The sequence below is a fragment of the Melopsittacus undulatus genome, chromosome 4 (assembly GCF_012275295.1).
Source record: "Melopsittacus undulatus isolate bMelUnd1 chromosome 4, bMelUnd1.mat.Z, whole genome shotgun sequence".
Classification (NCBI taxonomy): Eukaryota; Metazoa; Chordata; class Aves; order Psittaciformes; family Psittaculidae; genus Melopsittacus; species Melopsittacus undulatus.
The window spans coordinates 82,811,002-82,836,860 of record NC_047530.1 but is presented as its reverse complement, the minus strand read 5'-3'; the positions used below and the strand labels follow the sequence as shown (position 1 = coordinate 82,836,860).

The following is a 25,859-nucleotide window of genomic DNA, read 5'->3' as shown; positions in this document are numbered from 1 at the left end:
GCAATCCAGGAGGTTCCTCGATTGTGTGGAAGACAACTTCCTTCTGCAAGTAATAGAGGAGCTGACAAGGAGAGGTGCTGTGCTTGACCTCATGCTCACCAACAGGGATGGGCTCATTGGAAATGTGATGCTCCAGCGCAGACTTGGTTGCAGTGATCATGATATGGTTGAATTCGAGATCCTCAGGACAGTGAGAAGAGCGTGCAGTAAGCTCACTGCCCTGGACTGCAAGAGAGCAGACTTTGGCCTCTTCAGGAACCTGCCTTCTAAGGTTCCATGTGATATAGCCCTAGAGGGCAGGGGGGCCCAAGACTTTTGGCTGATATTCAACGCTCACCTGCTACAAGCTCAGGAGTGTTGCATCCCAACTAGAAGGAAGTGCAGCAGGAGGGCCAGGAGACCTCCTTGGATGGATAAGAAGCTGCTGAGGAAACTTAGAGGGAAAAAAGAGGCTTATAGAAGGTGGAAGCAAGGACAGGTGGCCTGGGAAGAATACAGGGATGTTGTCTGGGAAGCTAGGGACAAGGTTAGGAAAGCTAAGGCCCAGTTAGAATTAAATCTGGCAAGGGATGTGAAAGAGAACAGGAAGGGATTCCATAGGTACATTGCAAATAAAAGACAGACTAGAGACAATATGAGCCCTCTCTGGAAGCTATCGGGAGAACTGGCTACCCTGGATTTGGAGAAGGCTGAGGTTCTCAATGACTTCTTTGCCTCAGTCTTCACTGGCAAAGGCTCTGACCACACCACCCAAGTCTTGGAAGGCAGACGCAGAGACTGTGAGAATGAAGACCTTGGGCCCACTGTAGGAGAGGATCTGGTTCAAGACCATCTTAAGAACCTGAACGTGCACAAGTCCATGGAACCTGATGAAATCCATCCACAGGTCCTGAAGGAGCTGGTGAATGAAGTTGCTAAGCCACTGGCCATCATATTTGAAAAATCATGGCAGTCAGGTGAAGTTCCTGATGACTGGAAAAAGGGAAATATAACCCTCATTTTCAAGAAGGGGAAGTCCATCTCTAAACCACGAACCCAAGTGCCACATCTACACATCTTTTAATTGCCTCCAGGGATTGTGACTCCATCACTTCCTTGAACATCCTGTTCCAATGCCTGATAACCCTTTTGGTGAAAACCAATTTCCTAATACTCCATCAAAACCTCTCTTGCTGCAACTTGAGGCTATTTCTGAAATAATAATTACTGATAAGTATAATCACTGCTTCACTAGTGGTAATTCTGTTAATAACTTGTAAAATTTAAATATATACTTGCTACTACTATACAGCTATTCACTGCTGCTAATATTGATTTCTGCTGCTGTCATCTTATATATATTCACTTGTGCTGGCTTTGGCTGGAATAGAGTTAATTTTCTTCTTAGTAGCTAGTACGGAGCTTTTGCTTTACCTATTAACCTGTTTTTATCTCAACACATGAGTTTTCTCACTTTTACCTGTCTGATTCTCTCTGCCATCCCATTGAGGGGGAGTGAGACAGTGGCTGAGTGGGGCTTAGTTGCCATCTGGGGTTAAACCATGACAGCATTTTGGTAGTAGTTTGTAGTGTAGCTATACTTGTTTTGTTAATCGTAAGTGTATTTGCCTTGATAGAGGTGACCTGTAGTAAAATGCAATGGATTAATTTAGGAAATAAAGCCTCCGTGTCCTTGTGTATACTGGAGTTCTGTGAACCCATGCTTACAGTCTTTGTCCACCCCCCAGGCTGGGTAACCCTTCTGGGTCATGAGAGCCAATTGGAGAAGTGTCTGTTGGGCAGAGTCCAGTGGACACCAGCACTAAATAGTGGGCATGGAGAAAGGGACAGGATTAAATAAACCCCCATGTCCCTGCTGTATTGTTTTGTTTGGCTTTTGGTAAGCTGGCAGTGAATACGAAGTGGAGGAACAAAAGTCAATTCCAGTTCAACATGTGTTCTGATATGGAGTTGATACTGGGATATGAGGGCCAGGAGATGCTACTGGGCTGCAGATGGAGTCACTTACCTCCTCTGGTATTACCTGCCAGGCATCTTGGTGACCCTTACTCAAAACACTACATCATTCACTTTCCACGTGGCTGGAGAAACACAAGGTTAAACAGGCTCAGGAATGTGGGGCATTCATCTTCAAGAGCTTGGTCTTTGCCTTCAGCTATTGAGCACCTTCTCACTCCGCCATAAGGGGCAAATGGGATACAAAGAGGGCATGCCTCACTCTGTATTACAGCAAAGGGTTACAGTGTACCTCCACAACCAACAAAACAAATAATGCTGCCATTGGTCTCGAATTTTCCCAAGGCACAATGTGATGCTTTCTCCCCCACAAACACCAGCAGCAGAGGGAAAACATGCTGGCAAACCCCACTCCCAGTGGCCATGCAGCAGCAGCCGCCAGCTGTGGCTGGGGAAACAGGAGGAGTTGATGTTGCAATGGCATCCGGATTCCAGCTTGGCCAGACAAAGCACGGACATTTTTCCATCACATGTGACCCACTGATGCCTTCTGATGGAGTTTTCATTCAGGAATGCTAGCTGTGGTCAAGCTGCCTCTATTTAGAGACACAAATGAACTGCTGCTGACTGAAATACACCATTCCCATGACTGTGCTTGGCACTAATATTGCAAGGGTAAACGCAGATCTGCTTACACAGTAAAGCAAAGCCTTCTTGCTCTTAGCGTCACTTCCTCTTTTTTTCTTTAGAAGCAACTTGTGGAGAAGCTTCCTGGCCCAGCACCACGTGCAGCAGGATGCTCTCCACTGACGGCATCAACCTGATTCCTGTCTCTTTACATGCTGACTTGGGTGCCTGGCCTGTGATTGTCCTGGTCTCGCAGCACTAACCCTGCGTGCTGGGAAGTGTCATGGCAGAATGGTAATCTGCAAGGGAAAGGGTGGCAGGGAGGCACTGCCTGTCCCTTTCTTTTCAGAATGCAAGGAAATAAAGCAAAGGAGTGGTTTTATTTTCAAACTGCTTGGTCCCTTATGAATTAAGAGCAGCAAAGCTGTGTTCAGAGATTGCTGCTTTGGGTGGCAAAGCTGGTTTGAAACATTGCTGGCCTTCTTTTCCCTCCACTTTCCTTCCTGCTCCCCCTTTCCATGCTAGGCCAGTACAGCTTGTATGAAGCAGTCACTTCTACCAAGTCAAACTTGTTCTGTTTACTTGTGCTGATTATGTTTTGACTGTTTACTATTATTTCTTTTGTGATAGCAATGAAATCTACCTTCCCAGCGGGGTACTAGCAGTGGGATGGTCACAAAAACTGAATGTGCCCCATGGATGTTCCTTCCCAGGTATTCGATACACAACATCTCAGCCTGCAGACTTTAGCCTGTACTTCAATATAGTGTAGGAAATACACCCTCCTCCCCTGCTAGGGCAGATTTAGTAGAATCAAGTGGGAAGACAAAGTACAGGCTTCATTTCGTCTGGGTTTTGGGGTGTTTACCCCAACCTGATCAGTGCCAATGTTGCTGATGTGCCACTTGCTGTGCTCCTAAACTACTCCAGAGTTTGAGCTATTTTTAGTGTGGTCTGCTGCATTTCTTCAGTGCTGCTGGTAGGAGCAGGGGGGACCATAAAGTTCTTGAAGGAGAGCTGTTTATACTGAGCAAATAAGAGCTTCTGTTTATAGAGGCAAAACCAAATAAAGTAAAAAAAAACCCGGAAGGATGAGCCCATGGCCCTTTTCCAATGAGAAGAGCAAGTCAAAACAATGAGCACCATTTGTTTTTGCTTTTCCCTGGCAAGCTTCCTTCAGCTGAGCATTGCATGATCTGTTCAGGGCAAAGAGACAAGAAAAAAAAAACAAATAAAGGGAAAAAATAAAGAGCAGCAGTAGCAATTGCTCTAGCTTCTCTCTCCTGCTGGTGGCTGCAGCCTCACTGCAGACTGTGTAGATCTAAAACTGCAGCTGTCAGCCAGGGCAACCCAAACTCCAGCTCCAGAGCAAAACAGATGTGGCTGGGGGAACAGTTTTGGGGGGGAAAAAACCCAACAAACCAAAGCAGAATGTGTGCTGTGAAGCAACAACACTGGGTTTTGTCCAGCTCCCATTGCAGCCAAAAGCTGAGGGCTTCCCTGCTTTTCCAGCTGGGCTCCAACCCACAGCAATAGTCTTCTGGTAAAAAGTCAGAGGTCTGGATGAGGTGCTGTGTGCTTCCAGCTGCCCTTCTGCAAGCACCCAGACCAGACACTTCCTTGCCCACCCCAAGGAATGGTGTTTCATTTAGTTTCCTCAGCCTAAACTCCAGTTTCCCTTGGGCTTGCACCAGCTTCCTGTCTGTTTAACACCTCCGGCACAGAGCAGGAGCTCCTTCTGGCACTCCCAATCCTGGGTCAACACCAGGGTATTAAATCAACATACCTTCTGCAGCAGTCACTGCGGCTCCATCTCCTATTTTTATAGCCATGCTTTGACTGATAAGGCTCTATTAATAAAACAATCAGGCAGCACTACCGTTGCTTGCAGGAGCAAGCCTCAGTTTTGGTGGGAAGCTTAGGAAAGAAACAATGAATTCTACTTACAGCATCATATATGCACAATAGTTTTATTTTGTTTTTTATATAAAAAAATTCCTAAAGACTGCAGAACTCCTGTATCCTAATTTCTTACACAAATGCTTCCAAACCCCTCTTCTTTTTAAGCTAATTTCCCCCTAACAACTTGCAATGGCATGGGTTCCCCTGATTTTTGTCCTAGTCATCCTTTCTAAAGGGATATGTCTAAAGCTGCAATATGGCACTTGGTTGACTTAGTTGGCAGGTTTAATATATCCAGAAAGCTGGGGTATGGAGTCGTACGTGGCTCGGAGTCCATCAGCACAGGTGGGGAGCCTGCCTTTGCGTCTGTGCCTCCAGAATGAACCAGACTTTTCTCCTTACTGTGCAAATAACAGGCTCTGGTCATCGACCAGTCCTGTCATAAGGGATTCTCCACCCTGAAGAGGATCCCGTCTTCAAGTGGGGAAGCAGCACGTACAGTCAAGCAACTGTCCTCAGCAGTCTTGGGCACCAAGACCCCATCAGTCAACTGTACCGTTGTAAGACTTGTTGAGCTTGTTGAATGTGAGCTCTACATTATGTGTCGAAATAGGTTTTCGGTAGAGAGGATTGGATGCCTTTGGAGAAATAAGCAGACAAAAAGAACAAAGATGAGTAACAAATTCCATACTTGGTTAAAATGTATCTAACCCCCCCTTCATTTGCAGTTAATTTGACTGAAATGTGCATTCAGATCCAAAAGCAGTACTGTTTTTCCGTAGTTTGCCTGTCAGACCTGCCTTCTGTCCTGTCTGCAGGCACAGGTAATACCTCACATGCTGCAAACCCCACCTCATATCTCCCAGAAGGGCTCCATCATAGCCCAGACCAGCCTGGCTGTCATCAGTTGGAGTCTGGTCCCTGCTCCCCTTACCTCCCTCAGCCCTTCAGTACTGCTGGGAAATACCTGACAAAACCAAAGGCTGAGCATAATTTTGCAGAGTATTTGTAACTTGCCAAGGGGAAGGGCAGTGCAACATGCCAGACCCTGCAGGGTATGAGCACCCACATTCCCCACACCTGTCACCATCCTCCATCCCTGCAGAGCTGTTTGCTGCTGGTGCACCCCAGGAGCCCTCTGGTACACCAGCAACACTCCTACCCTGGGCTCACCATTTCGTATCTGGCCCGGGAACGTTCACTCTGGAATCGGTCGAACTCCCGCCTGTCATGAATGGTGACGAGCAGTTTCCAGAGCGCCAACAGGATGATGCCGACCAGGACCACACTGCCGATCACTGCCAGCACAATCGTCACGGTGCTGGGGGCTGAGCTGCATGCTGGTAACAAGGGGAAGAGGTAAATAGCCCTGGTGCAAGTGTATTCTGGATCAGAATACCAGGATGTAAGGACCTGGATGTAAGGATGGCAGCCACTGAGCAAACGACCTCAGGGCAGCCGTAGCAGCAGTGACCACATCAAAAGAAGCAACAGTCCTCTCTGAAACCAAGAGGATGTTTTTTAATTAAATAAATTCCTGGCTAGAGGCAGGTCAAGGCATAGCTCTCATGGATGTCACTGGGATGTCACACAGTGCTTCGGGGAAGAGCAGTGCTGCAGTGCTACCATCCAACAGTGACGCCTGGTTTTAATGCCAGGTGACCCATGTGGGACACAGAGGATTAGGGTGCCTCTGGCAAAAGTCAGCTCATCTTCTGACCCACATGGACAGAGGTGATCTCTAGGCACTTTAAATAAGTACATCACTCTCAGCTAATCAACTGGTCTTTCAATTAAGTACAAGCCACAGCACCAGTTAAATAAAACATGTGGTATCTCAGTCTTTCCTGTACTGGGCTGTGCCTCTGAGGACCAGAAGAGATAGCAAGAAGCTGCTGCTGGGTGCTTGCCAGTTTGTCCTGCAACACCACGTGTGGTTTGCTTTGGGAAACTGCATTGCACATGACGAAAATAACACTGGGAAACACAGCTGTCTGCAGCAGCCAGGGCACAGGGGCAGGGACACAGCCCTTACACTGCCTGAACCAGAGCTAGCACTTTGGCAATGCAGAAATCCATAGGTAGTGTGGAGCTTTCCTAACATCCTGACTTAACCAGCAGCATCAGGTGCTCCCTTCAGATATTTTTCTCCCAGTGGCTGTATAACCAAACCAGTACATGGCATGCTTTTGGCTACATAAATAGGCTGGGTTTAATTTCAGCATCCCAGGCTGGCAGAAAGCCCTTCAGCCACTTGCTAGCAATGCTGGCACCTCAGGTGCATATTTCACTCCAAGAGTCCTTTTTTCACTAAGTTGGGAGCATTTGGATCTGGGTTTTAGCACTGTAAACCATGTTACTTTAAATCATCCCAGTTCATCTGCCCATGCGTGCCTTTATGCAGCCAGTGAAAGTAACTTTTCTGCAAACCTCCAGGCTCCCCCCCAGCCCACCACCTCTCCCAGAGCACCCTGTGCTATTAAAAGCAAACCCCCAACCTGGCTCTTTGAGGACGGTGAGGTTGGATTTCCCACTGGCAAGCTCCAAGTAGGTGAACTTCATAACGCAGTTATTCACTGGGTAAGCGCAGAGAATCGCATTTGGGTCATCTGTTTCTGGAATGAGATGCAGAGTTGCAGAGCTTTATTTTGTTAAAAAAAAAAAAGTCCTAACAACTGCAGAAGTCTTGTATCCTAATTTCTTTTTTTTAAGCTAAATTTCCCATAAGAACTGGCAATGGCATGGGTTTCCCTGATTTTTGACCTAGTCACCCTTCCTAATGGATATGTCTAAAGCTGCAATATGGCACTTTGGTTGACTTAGTTGGCAGGTTTAATATTGAGAATCAGCACAATTCTCCCCTACAAGCTGAGCATGGCTTCCCTTGAGCCTGGGAGAGGAGGAACAGGGAAGAAGCCTGGAAAGCAGAACCGTTTGATCACGATTTGTGCAAACTCTTGACTGAGCACTGTCCAGACTTACTGCTGGGGAATATGTGGCACTCAGCAAATGCTGCATGGCAAGCAGATGCAACTTCACACACACACACACACCACCCGCTTCCTTTCCACAAGTCTGCTTTGGCTATTAATGACATCTTAATTTGCCACATTTCTTGAAGAACAGAAGCTGAAGAGAAAGAGGGGCTCAGGCTCAGCCTCTGAGACCACAGACAGGGCCAGCGGCAGCAGCAGCCACAGCTGGCTCATGCTTCAGCTGTGCTGAATGGCTCCAGCTCCAGAAACAGCTGAGAAATTTGTTTTTAAAGAGTGAGAAGAGGAAAATGGGGAGAGGGGGAGGGAGGAAAGGAGAAGGAAGGAGTTGGTTGGAGGGGAGGATGTGGACATGCAGGAGTTGCAAGAAAGGAGACTGATTCCCATGGCCATATGGGCACTGTATGTTTGCCTGTTTAACATACCAGATAGACCAGGCATACCATACTGTGACCAGAGCCTGTTACTGCTCTTGTCACTGTAAGATGCTTCCTAAGGAAGTCTGCTTCAAAAAAGCTGTTAAAAAGTTTTATCAAAGCCAACATCTGAGGTTTGCACCTCTAGCTTCAGGGATGACTTCAGCAGATCTACTGCCCTGCATGGCTACACTCATGGGGTGTCCTCATTGTAGCGACAGTGCCTGGAGGGAGACGGGCAACACCTCCAGCCATGCCAGGTATCTCTGCAGGGGCACATCTCTGTAGGCCTGCTTGGGCTGTGAGTTTAAAGGAAAGGATTTGGGCATTCAGTCTATCTGTCCAGCAAAGATGTGACTTTGGCTTAGGCACCTGGAAAATGCTTCTCATAGCTAACTGCACCCATATCCATGCCTGTCTGTCATGCTGAAAAACGATCATGCTAATGACTACTGCTGGTTCAGCCCCTTATCTCTCTCCTGTCTCTCTTTCCTTTCAATGTCTTTGACTTGGTTTCAGCTGAAAGATTAATAACCTCCACTACAATAGCTCTGAGCCCAGATGTGACTGCCCCTCTGTTGAGTTCTGACAAGGTTCCTGGTGTGGACAAACCTCAGCTGTTCTTACCTCAGGATGGAAAAACATGCTCTACCTATACAGTGACATCAAATGCAGGGCTGGAGAAGTGCTGACTATTACAAAGCAAAGTACTAATTAGATTAATACAGATAAAACTTCCATGTTTCTTGACTAATGCGCTTCTGAGTTGAGCAGCAAATATTAGTTCCTCCAGGCCCATCCACTTTCAATTCCATCCTTTCACCATTATTCTTCTAAAAGATACAGGTGAATAAAGTCTTGATAGCAATTATCTCTGTTGATCTTCCTGGGTTTGAGAGATCACACATCTAAAGAGAGAGGTGCTTTCAGGTTCACTAATTTGTGCTGTTGGCAGGTTCAGCTCAGCGCTGAACCTGTCATGTTCCCCTCATGTTGAAAGCTCCTCTCTAGAACTATCAAGAATGGAAATGTAATACTGCAGAACCAAAGGAGATTCTGCAAAGTCCAATACAAGTCATATAAGCCTCCCAAAATGCATCATTCGGTCTCAGATTCCAAGAGATGCCTCTGCTCTACAAAGCTTCGAAGCACTGGTTGCTTCATACCCAGAGCCAAAAGGCCCTTGGGATCTTCCAGGGTGTGTTCATCACAACTTGGTATTTAAGAAGATCCCATCCTCCACTGCCAGGACAATGCAGACTTACATCTTCCATGACAAATATCAGCGTCTGGCCTCTCAGCAGGAACTTCTAAGATGTGCTACATAACACAGAAACACTTGAGCACCAGGATTTGGCTGAGTCTGCCTGTGAAGAAGTCCACAGCTCCCAGGTACTTTCTCTAGAAACGTTTTGCTTTACCCCTTTCTCTAGCAGCCCTGATCTCCAAGCTGTAGGGTGCCCTGAGCTCCCAAGAACTCAGCACCACCTGCAATGTGACTGCAGTAGCTGATCTGAAGAATAAGTATAATTCTCAAAAATGTTTTAAACCAGAAATTTGGCTGTGTTTTTCCTCTGAAAGCCATGTAGGGGGTTGGCAAATCACAGCAGAGCCTCACCTCCCAGCATGCACTCAGCACAAAAGCTGGCTTTAGGAATGCTGCAACACCCAGGAAGGAGAACTGAGCTTTAATCCCCAGTATTTGGTGGCTCCTAAGAAACACAGGCATGCCAGACATCAGAAAGGAGCTTTGTATGATTTCAAAGTGCCTTGTAACCTCTCTCAGGGTGCTGGTATAGATGCACTCCTGTTAAACTGCAGCAAGGATGGAGAGAACAACAGCAAATCTCCCACAGGGAAAGGCAGGAAACTCTGCTGGTTGTAATTCAAAACCTAGATGCTGGATACATGAGGAGTAGATGGGAAAAACATTGCTTGCAGGCAGCTTGGGAGGGAGAGAAAGGATAAATAAGGTAGAGCACTCCTACCTCTAAAAACTATGGGAAGAGGAGGAAATGTCAGATGTGGACAGTAATTTATCCCTGCTTGATCTCCATCCCTCTCTCTAAGGGGTATCACTAAGGCTAGGGTCAGGATTGCAATTAAAGCTGTCATAAGTTTGGATCCTCTCTATTCACCTAAAGAACAACTAGGGCCTCCCAGAATGGAGCTTGAAAAGAAGGGGTGAAAGTCATCTGCTGAGGGATGCACATTTGGGGAGACCTCTAGAAGAGAACACAAAGGGTAGAAGAGGAGCTTGCCAGAGAGGCTTTTAGCAGTCAGTTCCACCAAAGCAGAAATCATTGTCTTCAAAACAGCTTTGCTTTCTTACAAGCTCACTTCTTCCAAGACAAATTCTCAGAAGATTAGAGAACGTCTTTTTGGGGTGATACTTTGTCCTTTTGCAGTTTCCCACGGCTCATCTAATCTTCTCTCACCTGAACTCATCCCACCGTCTTTGCTCCTTGTACTGGCATCAATGGTTAGATATGGTAAGATGTTATTTAGAATCAAAGGGGTTTGACCTCAATGTATATTGCAGCCCACAGGGAGGGTCACAAATACCACATATACATCCTACATACACATACATTTTAAAACCCTGAGGTTCCAGATGGGTCTTGGTCTGGTTAAGAGGAGCTAAATGCCACAGCTGCTGGCTCTCACTGCCTGCAGTCCTGCTGCTGCCTACTTACCAAGAACATCCACAGTGGTGATGATCTCATCCTTACAGTGCTTTTGGCAGGTTTGGTTATCAGCCAGTCTTCCTGAGTTAAACAACTTGCATTCAATGCAATCCCTGCAAAAAGACACATGGAGAGGAAGATGAAGCACCCATAGGAAAATACATAAACACAGCGATTCACCCCTGAGAAAGTGACTTCCTGGGTGTTGGTCTGGAGAATGCACATCTGCACTACAAAGTAAAAGCAACTACAGGCCCAAGCATCTCCATCTCAAGATTCTAGGAATAGAATCAGTAAGGTACAAAGCAGCTGGTAGGTTTGGGGTCTGCTTGCCCTTTGGATGTCAGGATCTCCACACCAGCTATGGCAAAATCCATCCTGCATGACATCAAGGCATCCAGCATTGCTGCTCCGCACCAGACTGAAGCTGAAGCCCAGGGCACCTCTGCTGCTATGAGGCAGGCAGTCATACCCATCCTCCCCTCCTCTGCATCTTGCAGCTCTCTGGACCCAGGCGTTTGCAGATGAGAGTGCAGCAAAACTGGGGTTGCCAGCCTTTCCTGCAGAGTGGGACAGCACTGGATACAAACAGGGACATGAACCTCCATGAGGACTTGGCAACAACACTTGTTGCTTCTCTACCTGGGATACTCTCAGGTTGCTTACTGTGGGCTTTGAGCTGCAGCAGGCTTGCCTGGGGCTCATCACTCCTGTTTAATGAAGCAGGAGTAACCCCTTAGCTGCAAAGTCTCCCAGGAACCAAAGTGCTGCCCTTCCCACCAGCGAGACATCCCTTCTGAACTCCACCATGAGTACCTTTTAGTGCTGCAGACACCTGGGCAGGTGGGACACTTCTCACACGTCTCTCCAAAAGCCCCTGGCTCGGTGCACTGGCACTTCCCACAGATGCAGCTGCCCCTGCCACTGCACATCTGCCCATCGCTGGACACACAGCTATCTGTCTCGGTGGAGCAGTTGCAGTTGTCCCCGATGTAACCTGCATGGCACTTGCATTCCCCACAGTGACACTCTCCATGGCCTGAAGGCAAGAGCAGAGAGGAGGTGTCACTAGCATCCCAGGCACGAAAAGCTGCTATAGAGACCTTGAATAGCATAGCAACAAAGAGACTGTGATGGTAAACACCTAGATATCAAATTATTGTCTACATTTAGCAGCAAAATATACCTATTTACCAGCTTCTCCAGCTTTCTTCTGTAGTAACTCAAGACAAATGGTCATCTCTTCCTTCCTGGGAACAGGAGACCAGGACAGGGGCACAAACTGCTCTTGGGAAGTAATAGCAGTGATGATGACTATGGGGAGAACAGAGCAGCTCCTTTTCGAGCAGGCAGCGCTCAGCTGGGTGAGATGACTTCCACCTCAACTCTACACAAGGAACAATCACCTACTATTGCAGACCTCAAACACAATTAGGGTGGAGACTGCATGCCCCAGCCAGGTGTCAAACTTGCTACCTTCTTATTTTCCTCTCTCCAGATGAGGGCCACCAAGTATACCCTCTTTCCAGGGTGCCATTTTACACCCTTCTGGTTTGTCCCTAGTCAGTGCTTGACACCATGAAGCAAACATTAGCACCTGGAAGCACGTTTTGGCAGCATGTTGTCACGAGCTTTTCTTACCCACAGAGTGAATATTTCCCACCTCTGCCCCCCCAGTGCTCAGCACCTTCTAACTGGGCTTTGCAGAGAGTTACACCATCCACCTCTGCAGAAGGCTAGCAGAAACTCTATCACTTGGTCCCCAGTGAGTGATTCTTAAGCATCACTTGACTTCACTCATGTACCCACCTGAAGGCTCCAGCTACACTAGGAGGGTTATGTGCAACACCATGATTTCCACAGCCACTGGAGTAGCAAAAGTACCCAGGATGATGAAGGGGATCTGGCAACAGCTTTTGAAATACTGATTCTCAAAGCAGATATGTCCATCTCAGAGGCATGACACTGGGCAGATGAATACTTCGGGGCACAAGAGGATGTGGCAGTCAATGTAGTCTCACTGCTCAATGAGATGAACAGGAGATGGCATAGCCAGACTGCAGCCAGTGTTCTGCTCAGTCTTGCAACAGGTTTTGCTAGCAGAGCCACTGTACCAGTAAGTAGGGTCCCAAGCCCTGCTTCCAGCCTAGCCCTCTCCAGGCCACACCACTCGACATGAAGTTTTCTCCTCCTCCACATTTCCCTGCCCTCTGTGGACCCTGAGCTCTGCAGATCAGTATTACTGCGGAGCCTCCAAACTAGTGTAAAAGAGGGAGCTCCTGAAAGGGCTTCCATGTTTACTGGGCTGGCTGGTGTTTTGTATGAATTAATTTATTCTTTCCTCTGTTACATCAAGAGATAGGAAAATGCGGTTGGAGCTGTGCTTCCTTGGAGGTTTTGAGCCCAGGGTGTAGCAGCACAAAGCCTAACAGGTTGACCATTTCATAAGGTCTTTCCTACCCTTCTTTCCTAAGATGTTTACTTAAGAAGTACTCTCTCAAACCTTAAAATAACTGAAAAAAAATCAACAATGAATGTCTCCTGTGTCCAAGCAAGACCTCTGTGTCCCAGGTGTATCATCAAGGTTGCTGGTACCAGCTGAACCTCCCCCACAGAGTAGCTTAGGGCAGCTCAAAGCAGAGATGGATGAAGAAATAGATCCACTCCTCTACTGAAGCATCCCCTTGCAGCTATGGGTTTAGCGACTGGCTGAGAGAGTCAACAGGCTTCAAGGCTTTCAGTGATGGTAAGTGGAGTGGCTGGCTGCCAAGCATCTGGTTTCAGAAAGGCTCCATCAGCTTGTTGGAAATACTGGTTGAATTCCTCCTTGGTCAGTCGCTAGGAGCAGGGATGCTTTTGAAGGCACAGTGTATAGAGCTGAAGGGTTTGTATACGATGCTCATCAGTAACCTAATTACAGCTCAGCTTTCCCACTGGAAACAGCCTCAAGTGCCTCAGACAGGATAAATTATATGCATGCTCCTTTCATCAGCACAAACCCACTGATCTCCCTGCCTCTCCCATCACTCCAAGAGCGGCTGTGGATTGTCAAGCTATAGCACTTGCCAAGTCATTGGAGCACCTTCTGTTTTACTAGGCATCTCATGTTCCAGTGCATCACAAGTTGCCCTCCTACAACCTCTTTTGCACTCCCATCATTTGCTTTGGATTCAGCCTGCAAACTCAAACATTACCAGACAGAGGAGATTATGTTTACATGATCTCTGGAGGTGACCTCTTTCCTTGCCTACATCTGATGGAGATTAAAAGACTTTCTCTCTGTTTGCCTTCACAATGACAGCCTTGCTCTTTCCCTAGACATCTGTACAAGCAGGTTTGGTTTGCTTCTTCCCTACAAAGCTCCTTTTTTTGAGCCTGTGGATACAGCTACAGTCACCACCACTGCTGCTCAGGGTGCAGCTGCAGAGCAGGGACCCCTTGCACCCTCCGCTTCACAAGAAAACCAAATGGGGTGGCTGGCTTTTATTCACAACTAATTCAGGCAATAGACCCTCATGTACAGAATTTTGTGCCTCCATGGCATTGAATGTGTCCAAATTAGCTATAAATCGTGGTTTTCTTAAATGGGCACTATTTCAAGGAATCCAAAGCAGCTGGTATTGGGAATCCATGTATATGGCTTCTAGTAAATATGCTCACACTTGAATTTGAGCTGTGAGAGCCAAGAGAAGCGAACTGATTGCATTCACACTGCCCCATGGTCTCAATCCAGGTGGCAGCCGCCCCCTACTCTTGAGCAGAGTCCCTGTATCATCAGCTTTAGCTCAGTCCTCCGAGAACACCACAGAGCCTAGCACAAGATGTGAATCTGTTAGAAACATGTCTCTGGACTATAAAATGATTTAATTGTTAAAGCTGTCACTGCAAGTCCAGTATAGGAGGCTATAAAATAGGAGGCCCATCCCTTCAATTCCCTGGCAGGCTGGGTATGGAGCCTAGAACAACTGTCCTGGGGAAAGGAAACAGCCATTTCCAAATAATGCATCCTATTAAACCACTGCTATTGGAAAAAATAAGAAACATAATCTTAAAGCAAGTGTTTTTGTTTACTGAAAGGGATGAAGAAAAAACCCTCTATAGGAGGGTGACTAAGTGCGGGGTGTGAGCTTAAAATTTGAAAACATGTTGATATGTGTTTTCTGCCTTGGCCACACTGGCTCAACAGGCAAGAAGTCACTGGCTGAAGCTCATCTTGGGGCATGTGCCAAGAGTGGGAATTTCCACATTGACCTTTAATGGCAAAGATGTTACAATCTTCACCACATCAACATGAAAGAGTAGCTAGTCCTGCAAGTGCCATGATCTCCACTTCTGGTGTCTCCATCCACCGCCCACACAGCTTGAAGACTGGAAATACATGATTAATGTGATACATTTATTCCTCATATGGCTGTGGCAAAAGTCATCCTATTTCTCAACGTCCATCTTGAGTACCAGAGATGGGATTCCACTCCATTGTCTTCCTCAGGACACAACCTGAGAGGATCCTCGAAGCAGTGTGGCAGCAAGCCTTTTGATGATGGTGACCTGGAGCTGAGGTTTACAGCGTGCATAGTGCTACCTGGTACTCATACTTTGCAGAAACACGTGCTGCATATTTGCAGTCTCAGCTATCCTACGGTCACACTTTGTGCTGATGTAGTTAAGCAGTCTGTATGCCATGTAAGATCATGTCTGCAGGAAGCCTTCCATCACTGTGCCGATGATGAACCTAGTTTCACTTCCTAGTTTTATTTCCAACATGAAAATAAGTCTTCAAGGAGGGTATGTTTCAACACACCTCTGCACCAGAAGTCTCATGGTGCAGGACAATACCCCGGACTTCAACCCCCTTCAGCCTTTTGCGTTTGTATGTTCTCTATTAAAGCTGCTTTGTGAAGCCAAAAGACATCAATTGTGTTCTCCAAACATAACAAGAGGTATTTTCTTCTGTTCCCATCCTTGAAATAAGACAAGCATATATGTTTAAAAGATCCAGATCTAACTGGGAAATGAAATGCTCCCTCTGAATTTGATAACATACTTTCCAGTCAGCTCTTGATTTCGGGGGGGGTGGGGAAGGGGGTGCTAACAGGAAACACATGTTAGGGAGGCTGCAGAAACATGCTGGGAGGGTGTAGCAGAAGAAAGCAATGCTTCTGCAGGGGGAAAGCAGAAACAGAGAGACTAAGTTTGGGGTAGTCTGGGATCCACAGGGCAGGAGCCATGGGGTGCACCACTACTTGGAGGCACCCTCTTCCCAAGGGGCCACGAAGGTGGACCTAGACCTGCAGCCCAGATGGTCCTTCTGCCTCTCTCTGAAATACAACCCCATGCCACTGCCATGCTCCGGCTCGGCAGCACATCTCACTGTCACTCAGGCACCTCCTGTCAGGATGTCCAGATGTCCTCATTTCACCCCAGCTGTCTGACTCTCCCCCTCAGCTGCCCAATGGGATGACAGCTGAAAATCCTCTCTGCCCTCACCCCAGCATGTGTGAAGCTCGCTTGGCAGCCCAACACCAGCACTGTGTGCCACGGCCCCAGTCACCGAGCAGGGTTTTTGCTGGTGAGCAGGAATCAGGGCAGCAGCTTCGGGCAGAAACTTCCAGCCTCTGACCCTGATTTCATCCCAGGCTTCCCGACAGCAGGCTCCAGAGTGTGAGCCCACAGTGGCCGAGTGCTTGGCGGGACAGACTGTCTGCCCTCCAAGATAGCTGCTTGCCTTTTAGGAACTGCACAGACCACTGCTGCATGGAGAGGTTGAAATTCAATGCACTAAAAGCCCTGTCACTATGTCTTTGGATAGGAAGTGGTTTACCTAAAGGCCCTTAATTCTGGGGACCACAGAACTGTGTAAAAATACCAGTATTCTTTTGAAAGAAATAATAAAAACCAAAAGGTACCAGCTTTTATGGAGGGGGAGAAAGGGTTTGTAAACAAGCCCCTCCAACAGTCCTTTTTTCCCCCACCTTCTAGAAAATTAAATTGATGTGCCTATCACACAAGAAAAATATAATCCTCAGTATTTTTAAGCCAATTTCTTGGTTTCTGAGCACTTGGGAAGGGAAAGTTCGTAGTGCATTTTGTTCCTATTAATTCAAGGCAGTTACTTTAGTGCCTCTGTGCTCACATACAGGCTTTGGGTCAGGACCTTCGGAATGCTGGGCTTTTGTCATTTTTGGTTACTTGAACAACACATTTGAAAAGAAAAACCAACAAACTCAAACCAAAAATAAAGCAAAAAAACCCATGAAAAACCCACAGGAAAACCAATTAAGAGAAATGAGTTATGGCAAGCAATTTCCAGACTCCCTGCTACCACCCCTTCAATAAGGCCTGGCCACCGTAGCCATCACCCAGAGAACCCCAGCGCAGAAACCACACGTCATACTCCCCAGAGACAGATGCACCCAAAAGGTCTGCATGTGAGAAAGTGGTCAAACCCTACTGACACAGGGCACGGCTTGAATATTGGTTTAGTACCAGACCAGTTTCTCAGCAAAAAGTGCTTGATGTCTGCAGAGGAGGCTCCATGAATGGCACATTTTGACTGGGAGGAGGGAGGGCAGCGGAAGAAGGCTCTGAACACTCAGAAAACGCAGATCTTTCCATCTGGGAAAAGGCTACGGCAAGACAGAGTGCCTGCTTAGGCAAATAAATCATTGACTTTCCCACTAATCTCTTTCCATGACTCAAAGCAGCCAGAGCTGCACTTCCAGAGGCCAGGCAAGGTGAGGCAGCCTGCCCGCGGCACAGCTCAGGTTCATGGCACTGTTCTGCTGCCAGATGGTTGGCACCGTTAGAAGTCATGGAGAGCTCAGGAAATTTTAAATACGGGGGCACGAGTTAGGATTCATTCCCCAGATCGCACCACTCTGACAGGGAAAACAGGGGTGGCAGGTTGGCAGGAACATCCCCAAGTCCTGGAGCCTACAAACATAACAACCTCTTGTGAAAAGGAGGTTACTATATAAACAGACAGCCAAATGTCAAGGATCTAAGGTTTCTGTGTAAACTGAAATGCACCCATGACTGCCTTCACTCACACCAGAAGAGAGCTTGCCCATGCTCATTTATCCACAATGCAATACTGAAACAACAAAACCAGCACTAAGAGGCTAGTAATAAGCAAATAGTGCTTTTCTGTGTGTTATTTACACCAGAAGCCATGGATCTGTGTGCATCTTTCCATTGTATTAATTTCAACAGATATGTATATCCTGAAGCATATGGGTTTGTCCAAGAATTGATAAGGCTTTAAATAAGTCTTGACTTCAATGCTAGTGTTGAGCTCACCAATCATCAAAAATAGCACCAGAGTAGCAGCCTAATGAAACCAAATGTGAAGGAATAAATACATGCTTGAGCTGCTTGGGTACCACAAGCCCCACCACATTACTGCCAGCATCACCCATGTTGCAGCACTGCCATTACAGAAAAAGCCCTCAGCCCCCTAGTTTCTCACTCATTTGGGAACTTCTGGGTTAAACGAGAACTGGGCAGGGAAAACAGGCTTTGGAAACTGCTGTCTCATGAAGGTAGCTGAAAGTGATCAGGGGCAGGCGGATTTCCTGTGGCAGCCCTGGCCAGCCTTTCCTCATTTTCCTTCTCTCTGCTGCAGGGGGGAAGCTGAAATGCAATCACAAGATAGGGCTGATGACCCACTAGAAAGCCAAAATCTGCAGTGCGGAGTCATTTCCTGAAGGAGATCTAAAGCTGCATTGCTTAAAATAAGCCTTCCTTTTTTCTTTCTTTGTTTTTTAGGTAAGCTCAGCACTCCACAGATCTCTTGACTTTTGCTTATGTTAGCGCCTCAGCTGAGCCTGCCACACGTGGCCTTTTGGACTGAGACCAGAGCTGGGAACCAGAGCTTTTAGGTGCTGCTGCCAACACTCCTCCCAAAGCAGGGAGTGATACGGGGTGAGAACTGCTGCCAGATCCTCCCAGAGACACAGCTCTTTTTCCCAAGCGGGGGAAATCAGGATAGGTGCACTGATTCCTTTTGAGCTATGGGTCCAAATACCATTCCACCAAATAGGGCACATGATCATTCTTGGTTTTGTCACCCATTAAGAACCTGACATGGAAGATACTGCAAAATCTGCTAACATTTCATATTATTCCTTAAGCCGGATAAGGGAGGTGTGTGTGTGTAAATCCTGTTTTCCCCCCTCCTTTAGCCTTCAAATTCTCTAACTGAAAAAGGGCTCTGTGCCACTGTCCTCTTCTATCAACCTCCATCCCTTCTCCTGCAGGAGTTTATTTGGCCTCCTATGGGACGTACCAATGCCTTTCCCAATGTAGTGCTCCTCTCCCCAACCAGCTCCCCAGAGCCCTTACAGATGACACAGGCAAGACCTGCTTGCAAAACACTCTCAGTGCAGCTCCCCCCATTCATTTCTTTTCTCCCCAAAAAGCCTGACAAAGAAAACTGTTTAACAAAGAGCAGTTTCCACTTGGCTCTCTCAACCCTGCCAAGATACCACCATCAGCCATGGGTTCAGAACCAGAAGCTCCTCCCCCAGTTACACTTTCTTGGCCCATTTCTTTGCCCAGGTCTACTTATACAACTCTACATTAAGCCTTCAGCTTTTGCCACCATGAAGGCTCTGGAAGATTTAGAAACAGGAGAGGACATACAGTGAGCACACAGGTAGATGAAATGCAGGAAAAGGTCTTGAGAAAAAGTACAGTGCCACAGCCCTTGGTGCCTCCAGGAAGGATGAGCTTCATCCTCCTGCCCCAGTGCCTGAGCAGGCCCCTATAAGCTGAAACCCCAAAAGCCTCCAGATTTGTTCCTAAAATAAAATGTGGCTTCAAAACAAAGCCACACAATTGCAAATGCCTGGACTCCAGGGCCAAATTCTATGGTTCAGGTCCATCCTTCAAATGAAAAGCAGGCTAATTCCCACCCTGCCAAAGCCCAAGTGGGCTGAATGCCCTTTCAGCTGGACCTTGTTGAGAGGAGTGGGCTCCAAAGCAGAGAGAGAGTCTTTCTGTGCAAAATCCAGTGCCATGGGAGCCTTGCCCAGTTCTGTATTTGGATGCAAACACATAATCTGGTTCAAGTTCACCAAAGGTCCATGGTTTTGGAACAGATTTCTCCCTTTCTGAAGAAGCTGGAAGAAGGCAGAATATCGTTCAAAATAAGACAAAAAAAGAAAGAGAAAGAATGAACCTTCAGCCTGTGCTGCACTTCTCTTTCAGGTCAATTATTTAAATACAATTTTTTAAACCAAACTAAGCAAAATTCATGGGTTTTCAGTGCATGTCAACAAGAAATGCAGAGGCCCGGAATTTCACTCACGTGCTGCTCTGAGGCTTTCATCTGCCTCTAAACCCCAAATACAGCATTCATTTCCAAATGTTTATTTCTGTTAACTACTGTCATCAGACGGACCAAATGCAAACGACAGACTCAGTGAGCTGCTGACCACAGAGGCAGAGCATTTAAGCGAGTTTGTTCGAAGACCCCTCTCTGGGGAGCAAGGAGGTGATGAACTGCATTTTCAAAGTTCATCTTGGTTTTACTTTGGAGCTTTCTACTTTCTGAGATATGTGGTTCCTGGCTGTGGGAGGGGCCAGCTGCAGCAGAATAGGGCAGGTTGGGTATATCTGATGCATGCACCATCAGGTGACACCTCTGGTTGTGATCCACATGCTGTGTCTCTTTAAGAGCAGAGACCCACAGACAGAGCTCTGGCTCCTGTAAAGATGTCAAAGACGTCACTTCTTTATTCTTCAATTCTGCCCTGGCATTTAATGCCTCATTAGCATGCATTAATGTTTGAAAAAGGTCCGCTCAGGGACAAGGAGAAACCCCAGTGAAAAGAGGCAGGAACAGCAGCACTGTGTGCTGGTTGGTCCTGAAAGGAGCTGCTGCCAGATCTAGAGAGAGCTGCAAGACTTTGACAGCAATGAGGGTCAGGGCAGGGGGAAAGGAGGGGTAAGAAAAGGCGGCTTTGCCCTTTCGTGCCATGAATAGAATGGAAACTCTGCCAAAGCAATATGCGATATGCTGGGAAAAGAAAGTTTGACTTAGTTGCTGTTTCAGTGTGAACAACCAACACAAACCATTGGGGTAAGCAAGGTATGGCAGACAGGGTATACCTCTTGCCAGAAACAGAAAGGGAGATGAAGAATAAACACGTCACTGAGCAGAAACACAAATGAAAATATATTTGTGTTCCCATGAGAAATCCATGCAAAGATCATACAATATCTTGAGTTGGAAGGGCCCCATAAGGATCATCATGTCCAAATCCCAAATAATCATAGAACCATAGAACCATAGAATGGTTAGGGTTAGAAAGGACCTTAAGATCATCCAGTTCCAACCCCCCTGCCATGGACAGGGACACCTCACACTAAACCATGTCACCCAAGGCTCTGTCCAACCTGGACTTGAACACTGCCAGGGATGGAGCATTCACAACTTCCCTGGGCAACCCATTCCAGTGCCTCACCACTCTTACAGTAAAGAACTTCTTCCTTATATCCAATCTAAACTTAAACAGTAATATTTAACAGACAGCAATGTAACTGTAATACCTGGTGGCATAATACCTAATACTGCATTTATAAATCCAGAGGAGCATATACATGAAGCATTCTAGCTAAGAACCATCTACCTGCACTGAAATGCAGTGTTCTCTAACCTGAAACATTCAGGAGGTCATTAAGCAGAGCAACCAGAGGGGGAACTAGGCATTTTTATATGCCACAGTTACAAGAACTGGCCATGCTTTCACAGGTCACGGCCAGAAGGCAAGGGTCATCCCATGCCATTTAGAATCATAGAATAGTTAGGATCGGAAAGGACCTTAAGATCATCCAGTTCCAATCCCCCTGCCATGGGCAGGGACACCTCACGCTAAAGTATGCCACATAAGGCTTCGTCTAACCTGGCTTGAACACTGCCAGGGATGGAGCATTCACAACTTCCCTGGGCAACCCATTCCAGTGCCTCACCACCCTTACAGTAAAGAATTTCTTCCTTTTTTGCCTCAGCACAGCAGCCATTTGAAACCCTTCAGATCTTCAGCCTTTTCAACAGGCACAGAGCAGGACAGGGAGGTGCACGCTCTTGGAGGAGAGCAGCACATGGCTCAGGATTACACTGGAAAGAGAACAGAAACCAGGTCAAAGGGGAAAAAAAAACTGGGGAGGAAGTAGAAGAGAGAGACTGGAGAAGAATGGAAATGATGCCCTGAGGGGGAAGCAGCAGGGAGGTTCCAGGAGCCTCCCAAGGACTGGAGATAAGAGGAAACACATGCACTGAGTCACTCCCATGCACCTCCAGAAGGCCACCAAGGATCTGTGTGCAAGGGAAATAGAGACTTCGTAAAGATGAAATTTGAGGTGCAAACACCTCCCACCCATCTCTCAGCCCCTCTCTGCACTAGGGCTATGAGCCACAGCTCCTGGAGATGAGCACACCCAGAGACACACAGGACATGCTGCTGAATTTGGTAGCTTAAGGCAGAGAGACCTCAAAACCACCTGCAAAGAGTGAAGGAGCTCTCAAGACTGAGAGGCTGGTTGCAGAGACATCAGCCAAATAGCATTAAAGACAGGTCCCTTCTGAGACGGTGGTTTACAGGGTGCCCATCTCTCTTGATGTAGGACTGCCAAGAGAAAGAAGCTACTGCCTGAGCCAAAGGCCATCCACATGACCCAGAATGCCTGTGTTAGTAGAGGATGTATTTCAAATGAAAATTCTCCCTATCTTCTCTGTTACATATAGCAAGCAATTAATTGACACATGGTGACAGGTATCAATGGTTAGAAGTAACACACCAAGGTGTGAGTTCCCTCATTTCCCTGCCTCTCTCCAGCTCCCCAAAACAATTATGGTTGATGCTCAGGAACCCTTTGCTTGCAAGAAGAAAATCAAACACTGCTAAAGAGGGGTGATGAAGCCAGCCAGCCATTCACACAGCTCCTGGGGAGTCTCTTTCCACCCTTTCAAGTTATCTGGGAGCCCGCGCCTGGGCATCAGTGCTTCCCATCACAGAAGGTGCCACCTCAGCACAGGGTACAATGCAAACACAGAGCACTACGTGCTGCCCACAATGGATAAGCATGTCCCATATGCGTTCCTGTGATTTCTCATCCTCTTCACACTGTGTAAAGAGTGGTGAGATTCTCAGTGACATTCCCCATTGAAGGCTGAGAGGTTTCGAGTGTTGCTCTCAGGACTCACTGTCTCCAGGTCAAACATGGCCAGACTTGGCCTTTTGGGAAGGCACTGTGGGAAGCAGCCCAAGATGACCCCAAGGCTTGTCCACCAGCTCCTCTTGCCAGAGCCCTAAAAGCCAACCTCCCACATGTGACAGCAGCAGCAGGCTCCTCCACAGTTCCTTCTCTGCATGTGGAAACATTTTCCAAATCACTGCTTGAGCAATCACACGCTGCCTCCCCAGAATGTTGCAATGGCATGGGAGCCCCCACCCTCTGCAGGAGGTCAAGCAGGAATGAAGGAATATTAACAACTGACATCAGAAAAAATCTGGTTTATACAAACACACTTAGGAAAAAAAAAAGCAATAAGGATTTTTTTAGTGCTAAGATGCAGGCAAATTACATTGGACACAAGGCCAAACAGCATCTGCAGGGAGCATGTGTGTGGGGTGAGAGTGGTGTTGGTCAGAGAGGGACGCAGGTGAATTCAGTTGACTGCTCTTCTAATTAGTCCCCATCTCAGCCCTGCCAGCTGACTTGGACCTTACATTTATTTAGGTTGACCCACAGGATGTGAACAAACAGAGCTGACCTAAACCTTACATTTCTTCACAGTAATCCATGTGATAGAGTAAGAGGGACACATTCAGCTTTGCAGTTTAACCCTGGAAAAAGGACACAGTGGAGGTCCCCCATTTGATTTGTTTCTTACTCAATGTTTTCAGTCTATTCTTGTTGAAACAAAATGTTTCACAGGTGTAGGGGGATGTCAGCTGGCAAGGGATGCCCACCCAGCAGGGACACCACATACAAGCACGCCCATTCTTGGCCACATCTTAAGAGAGAGGTAACTGCAGTGCCATCTCCTTTTTATTCTGGCCATAATGTCCTCCCAGGCTGTGCAGCAGCTTTGCAGGCAAGAGACCTCAAGGTGCCTGAAACCAGGTTTGTTGCTGCTAGGAAGGAGAGATGGGTGCCCAGTGATGCATACAGCATGATGACACTTACATACCTCTCTGTTTTCTAGCCCACCCTCAGATGGTTTTCAGCTCCCTGTCCTCTACCCTGCTGTTTGGTGGGGAAATGAGACACCCATAGCCCTATAATCCTAATGGAAAAGGGTTTGGGCTCAGAGACTTTACCAGGTTCAGCTCACCGCAAACCACCCTCCCATGCTCTGCAGTCCTGACAGCACATACAGCCACTGCCTGGCCTCCTCTCAGGAGCTCCCCACCTGCTGCTAATAACTGGGACCACTAATGAAGCAACTGGCAATGCAAGGTTGCACCACAGTGACCTGAGCTGACACTGCACCCTCTATCACCAAAATAAGCCTTCAAATGCTGGTAGAGGTATACTCCCAATCCTCCTCCAGCCTGGGAATCAGAGCAGGGTTGACCTGCGGGGCAGCTGTCCCAGATACAGAGCCACATCTCTGCTGCCGCAGGGCTCACAGCCACACAAGCAGTCAGCATCAAATGATTGTTTTTAACCTCCACATCTTATATGGTCCTTTTGCCTCTCCCTTTCAGGTCCTTTTTTACTGGGCAGTGCTCAGATTGCAAGTTTTTACTAATCTAAATTAAAACGAAAAAACTGAAGTTACCCAAATCAAAAGCCTAAAGGTGACAAGACTTGACATGGCTTAAAAGAAAACATTGCAGATGTGGTTTAGGCTCTGTTCCCTATTCTCTTTCTCCCACAAGCCACTCTCTTCCCTTCTGGCAGGGGCTAAATTTACTTAATGCCATCCCCCACTCCTTGGCATCACCACAGGCAGTGGGCACAGGCAAGTTCCCCTTCCTTCCCAAACCACACTCAGCCTGTAACCTGCATGTCAAAGGTTAATAAATCGAATATTACCCATTTCTTTCTTAACAGCAGCTTCTGATAAAAACTCTCAGACTAGGAATGAAGAGAATGAAGACAATAAAAGAAGTGTTAAAGCTGGATCACCTTTATCCTCACATCTGAGCCTTCAACTGCACAGCAGCATCCTCTGTTCAGGCACTGCCACTGGGTAGGTGAATAACAACTACAAAGTATGGAAAAATATTTATTTCATAAAATGTGTCCATGGGCACAGAGATTTGTATGGCAACAGATTCTACTAGAAACCCCAAGGTACAGACACCAGCAGTGCCGTCAAACCTGAGCACTGCTCTCAAAGAGCAGGACCCTACTGCACAATAAGAAACTGCCATGCCAGCAGTGAAGTCATCACAGTCCCACATCATTCCACAGACCTGCAAACACAGCAGTGCTAAGCACTGCTACAGTGCCTGGGACAGGGAATGCCAAAAACAAACTGCAGAAGGAGGAGTGAGATTTCTAGTTTGAGGCTGTGTTAAAACAGACAGAAAAGCCTCATCTCACTGGACCTTAGCACAGGCTAAAACCTCACAGCGCTTCCCCATTTTATAAAACCAAGAAAGGGAAGCATTCAGAACAAATACTGAAGACTTGTACATCCTCAGCAGTTTTTGAAGTGGTTTCTGCAGGGCAGCTGGAGCCTCATTGCACGTCAGTTTGGCTATTCTCTGTGAAATAAGCCATGGATTATCAGTGAGCTGTCACTTCCTAAATCCCATTTCAGAAGTGGTTCTGGCACTTGTGGGTATTCGCAGATTTGACAGCTGATGCTTTGTTGCTGACCCAAGCTTTTTGTGTCCCTGAAAGCCCTGTACCAGCAAACAAGGCCAGACTCCTGGTTTCTGTGCTCTGAGGCATCTCCATCTCACTACGCTTTAGCCAGCTACAATCTTTAGTCAACCAGTTAAGATGTTAGCAGATGCTTAAGAGCTAGAGAGAGGTCATAGGGCTTGATTTACAATTGCAGAGCATTTATAAATCTAATTTATTGCCTAATTCTAAAAAAAATTGGGAAGTCACAAAAGACCTGGCCTGACAAAGCTGCACCAACATCAGCAGTCGCTGTGTTACTTGGACAATATGGATTTTCAGGATGAGATCCTTTGTATTTAGGGGGAAATGTTCTGCCGCATGGTGAGTGCTCTTTACTTATACCTCAGTAGCGATGTTCCTGTGCACAACTACAGTCCTGGGCTGAAGAGTGCACAAATGACATTCAA

The 25,859-nt window shown here is 47.0% G+C and overlaps 1 protein-coding gene across 1 annotated transcript in view; it reads right to left on the bottom strand.

The window, feature by feature from the left end:
* Positions 1-4,534: 4,534 nt before the first annotated feature.
* ITGB5 (integrin subunit beta 5) overlaps positions 4,535-25,859 on the bottom strand; it is a 61,328-nt gene continuing 40,003 nt past the window's right edge. Inside the window, exons 11-15 of the mRNA XM_034061397.1 lie at positions 11,398-11,620; positions 10,591-10,694; positions 6,984-7,100; positions 5,659-5,825; positions 4,535-5,123 (exon numbers count right to left, since the gene is read on the bottom strand). Coding sequence (XP_033917288.1) covers positions 5,028-5,123; positions 5,659-5,825; positions 6,984-7,100; positions 10,591-10,694; positions 11,398-11,620 — 707 coding nt within the window. The 3' untranslated portion in view covers positions 4,535-5,027. The remainder of the gene's footprint in view (positions 5,124-5,658; positions 5,826-6,983; positions 7,101-10,590; positions 10,695-11,397; positions 11,621-25,859) is intronic.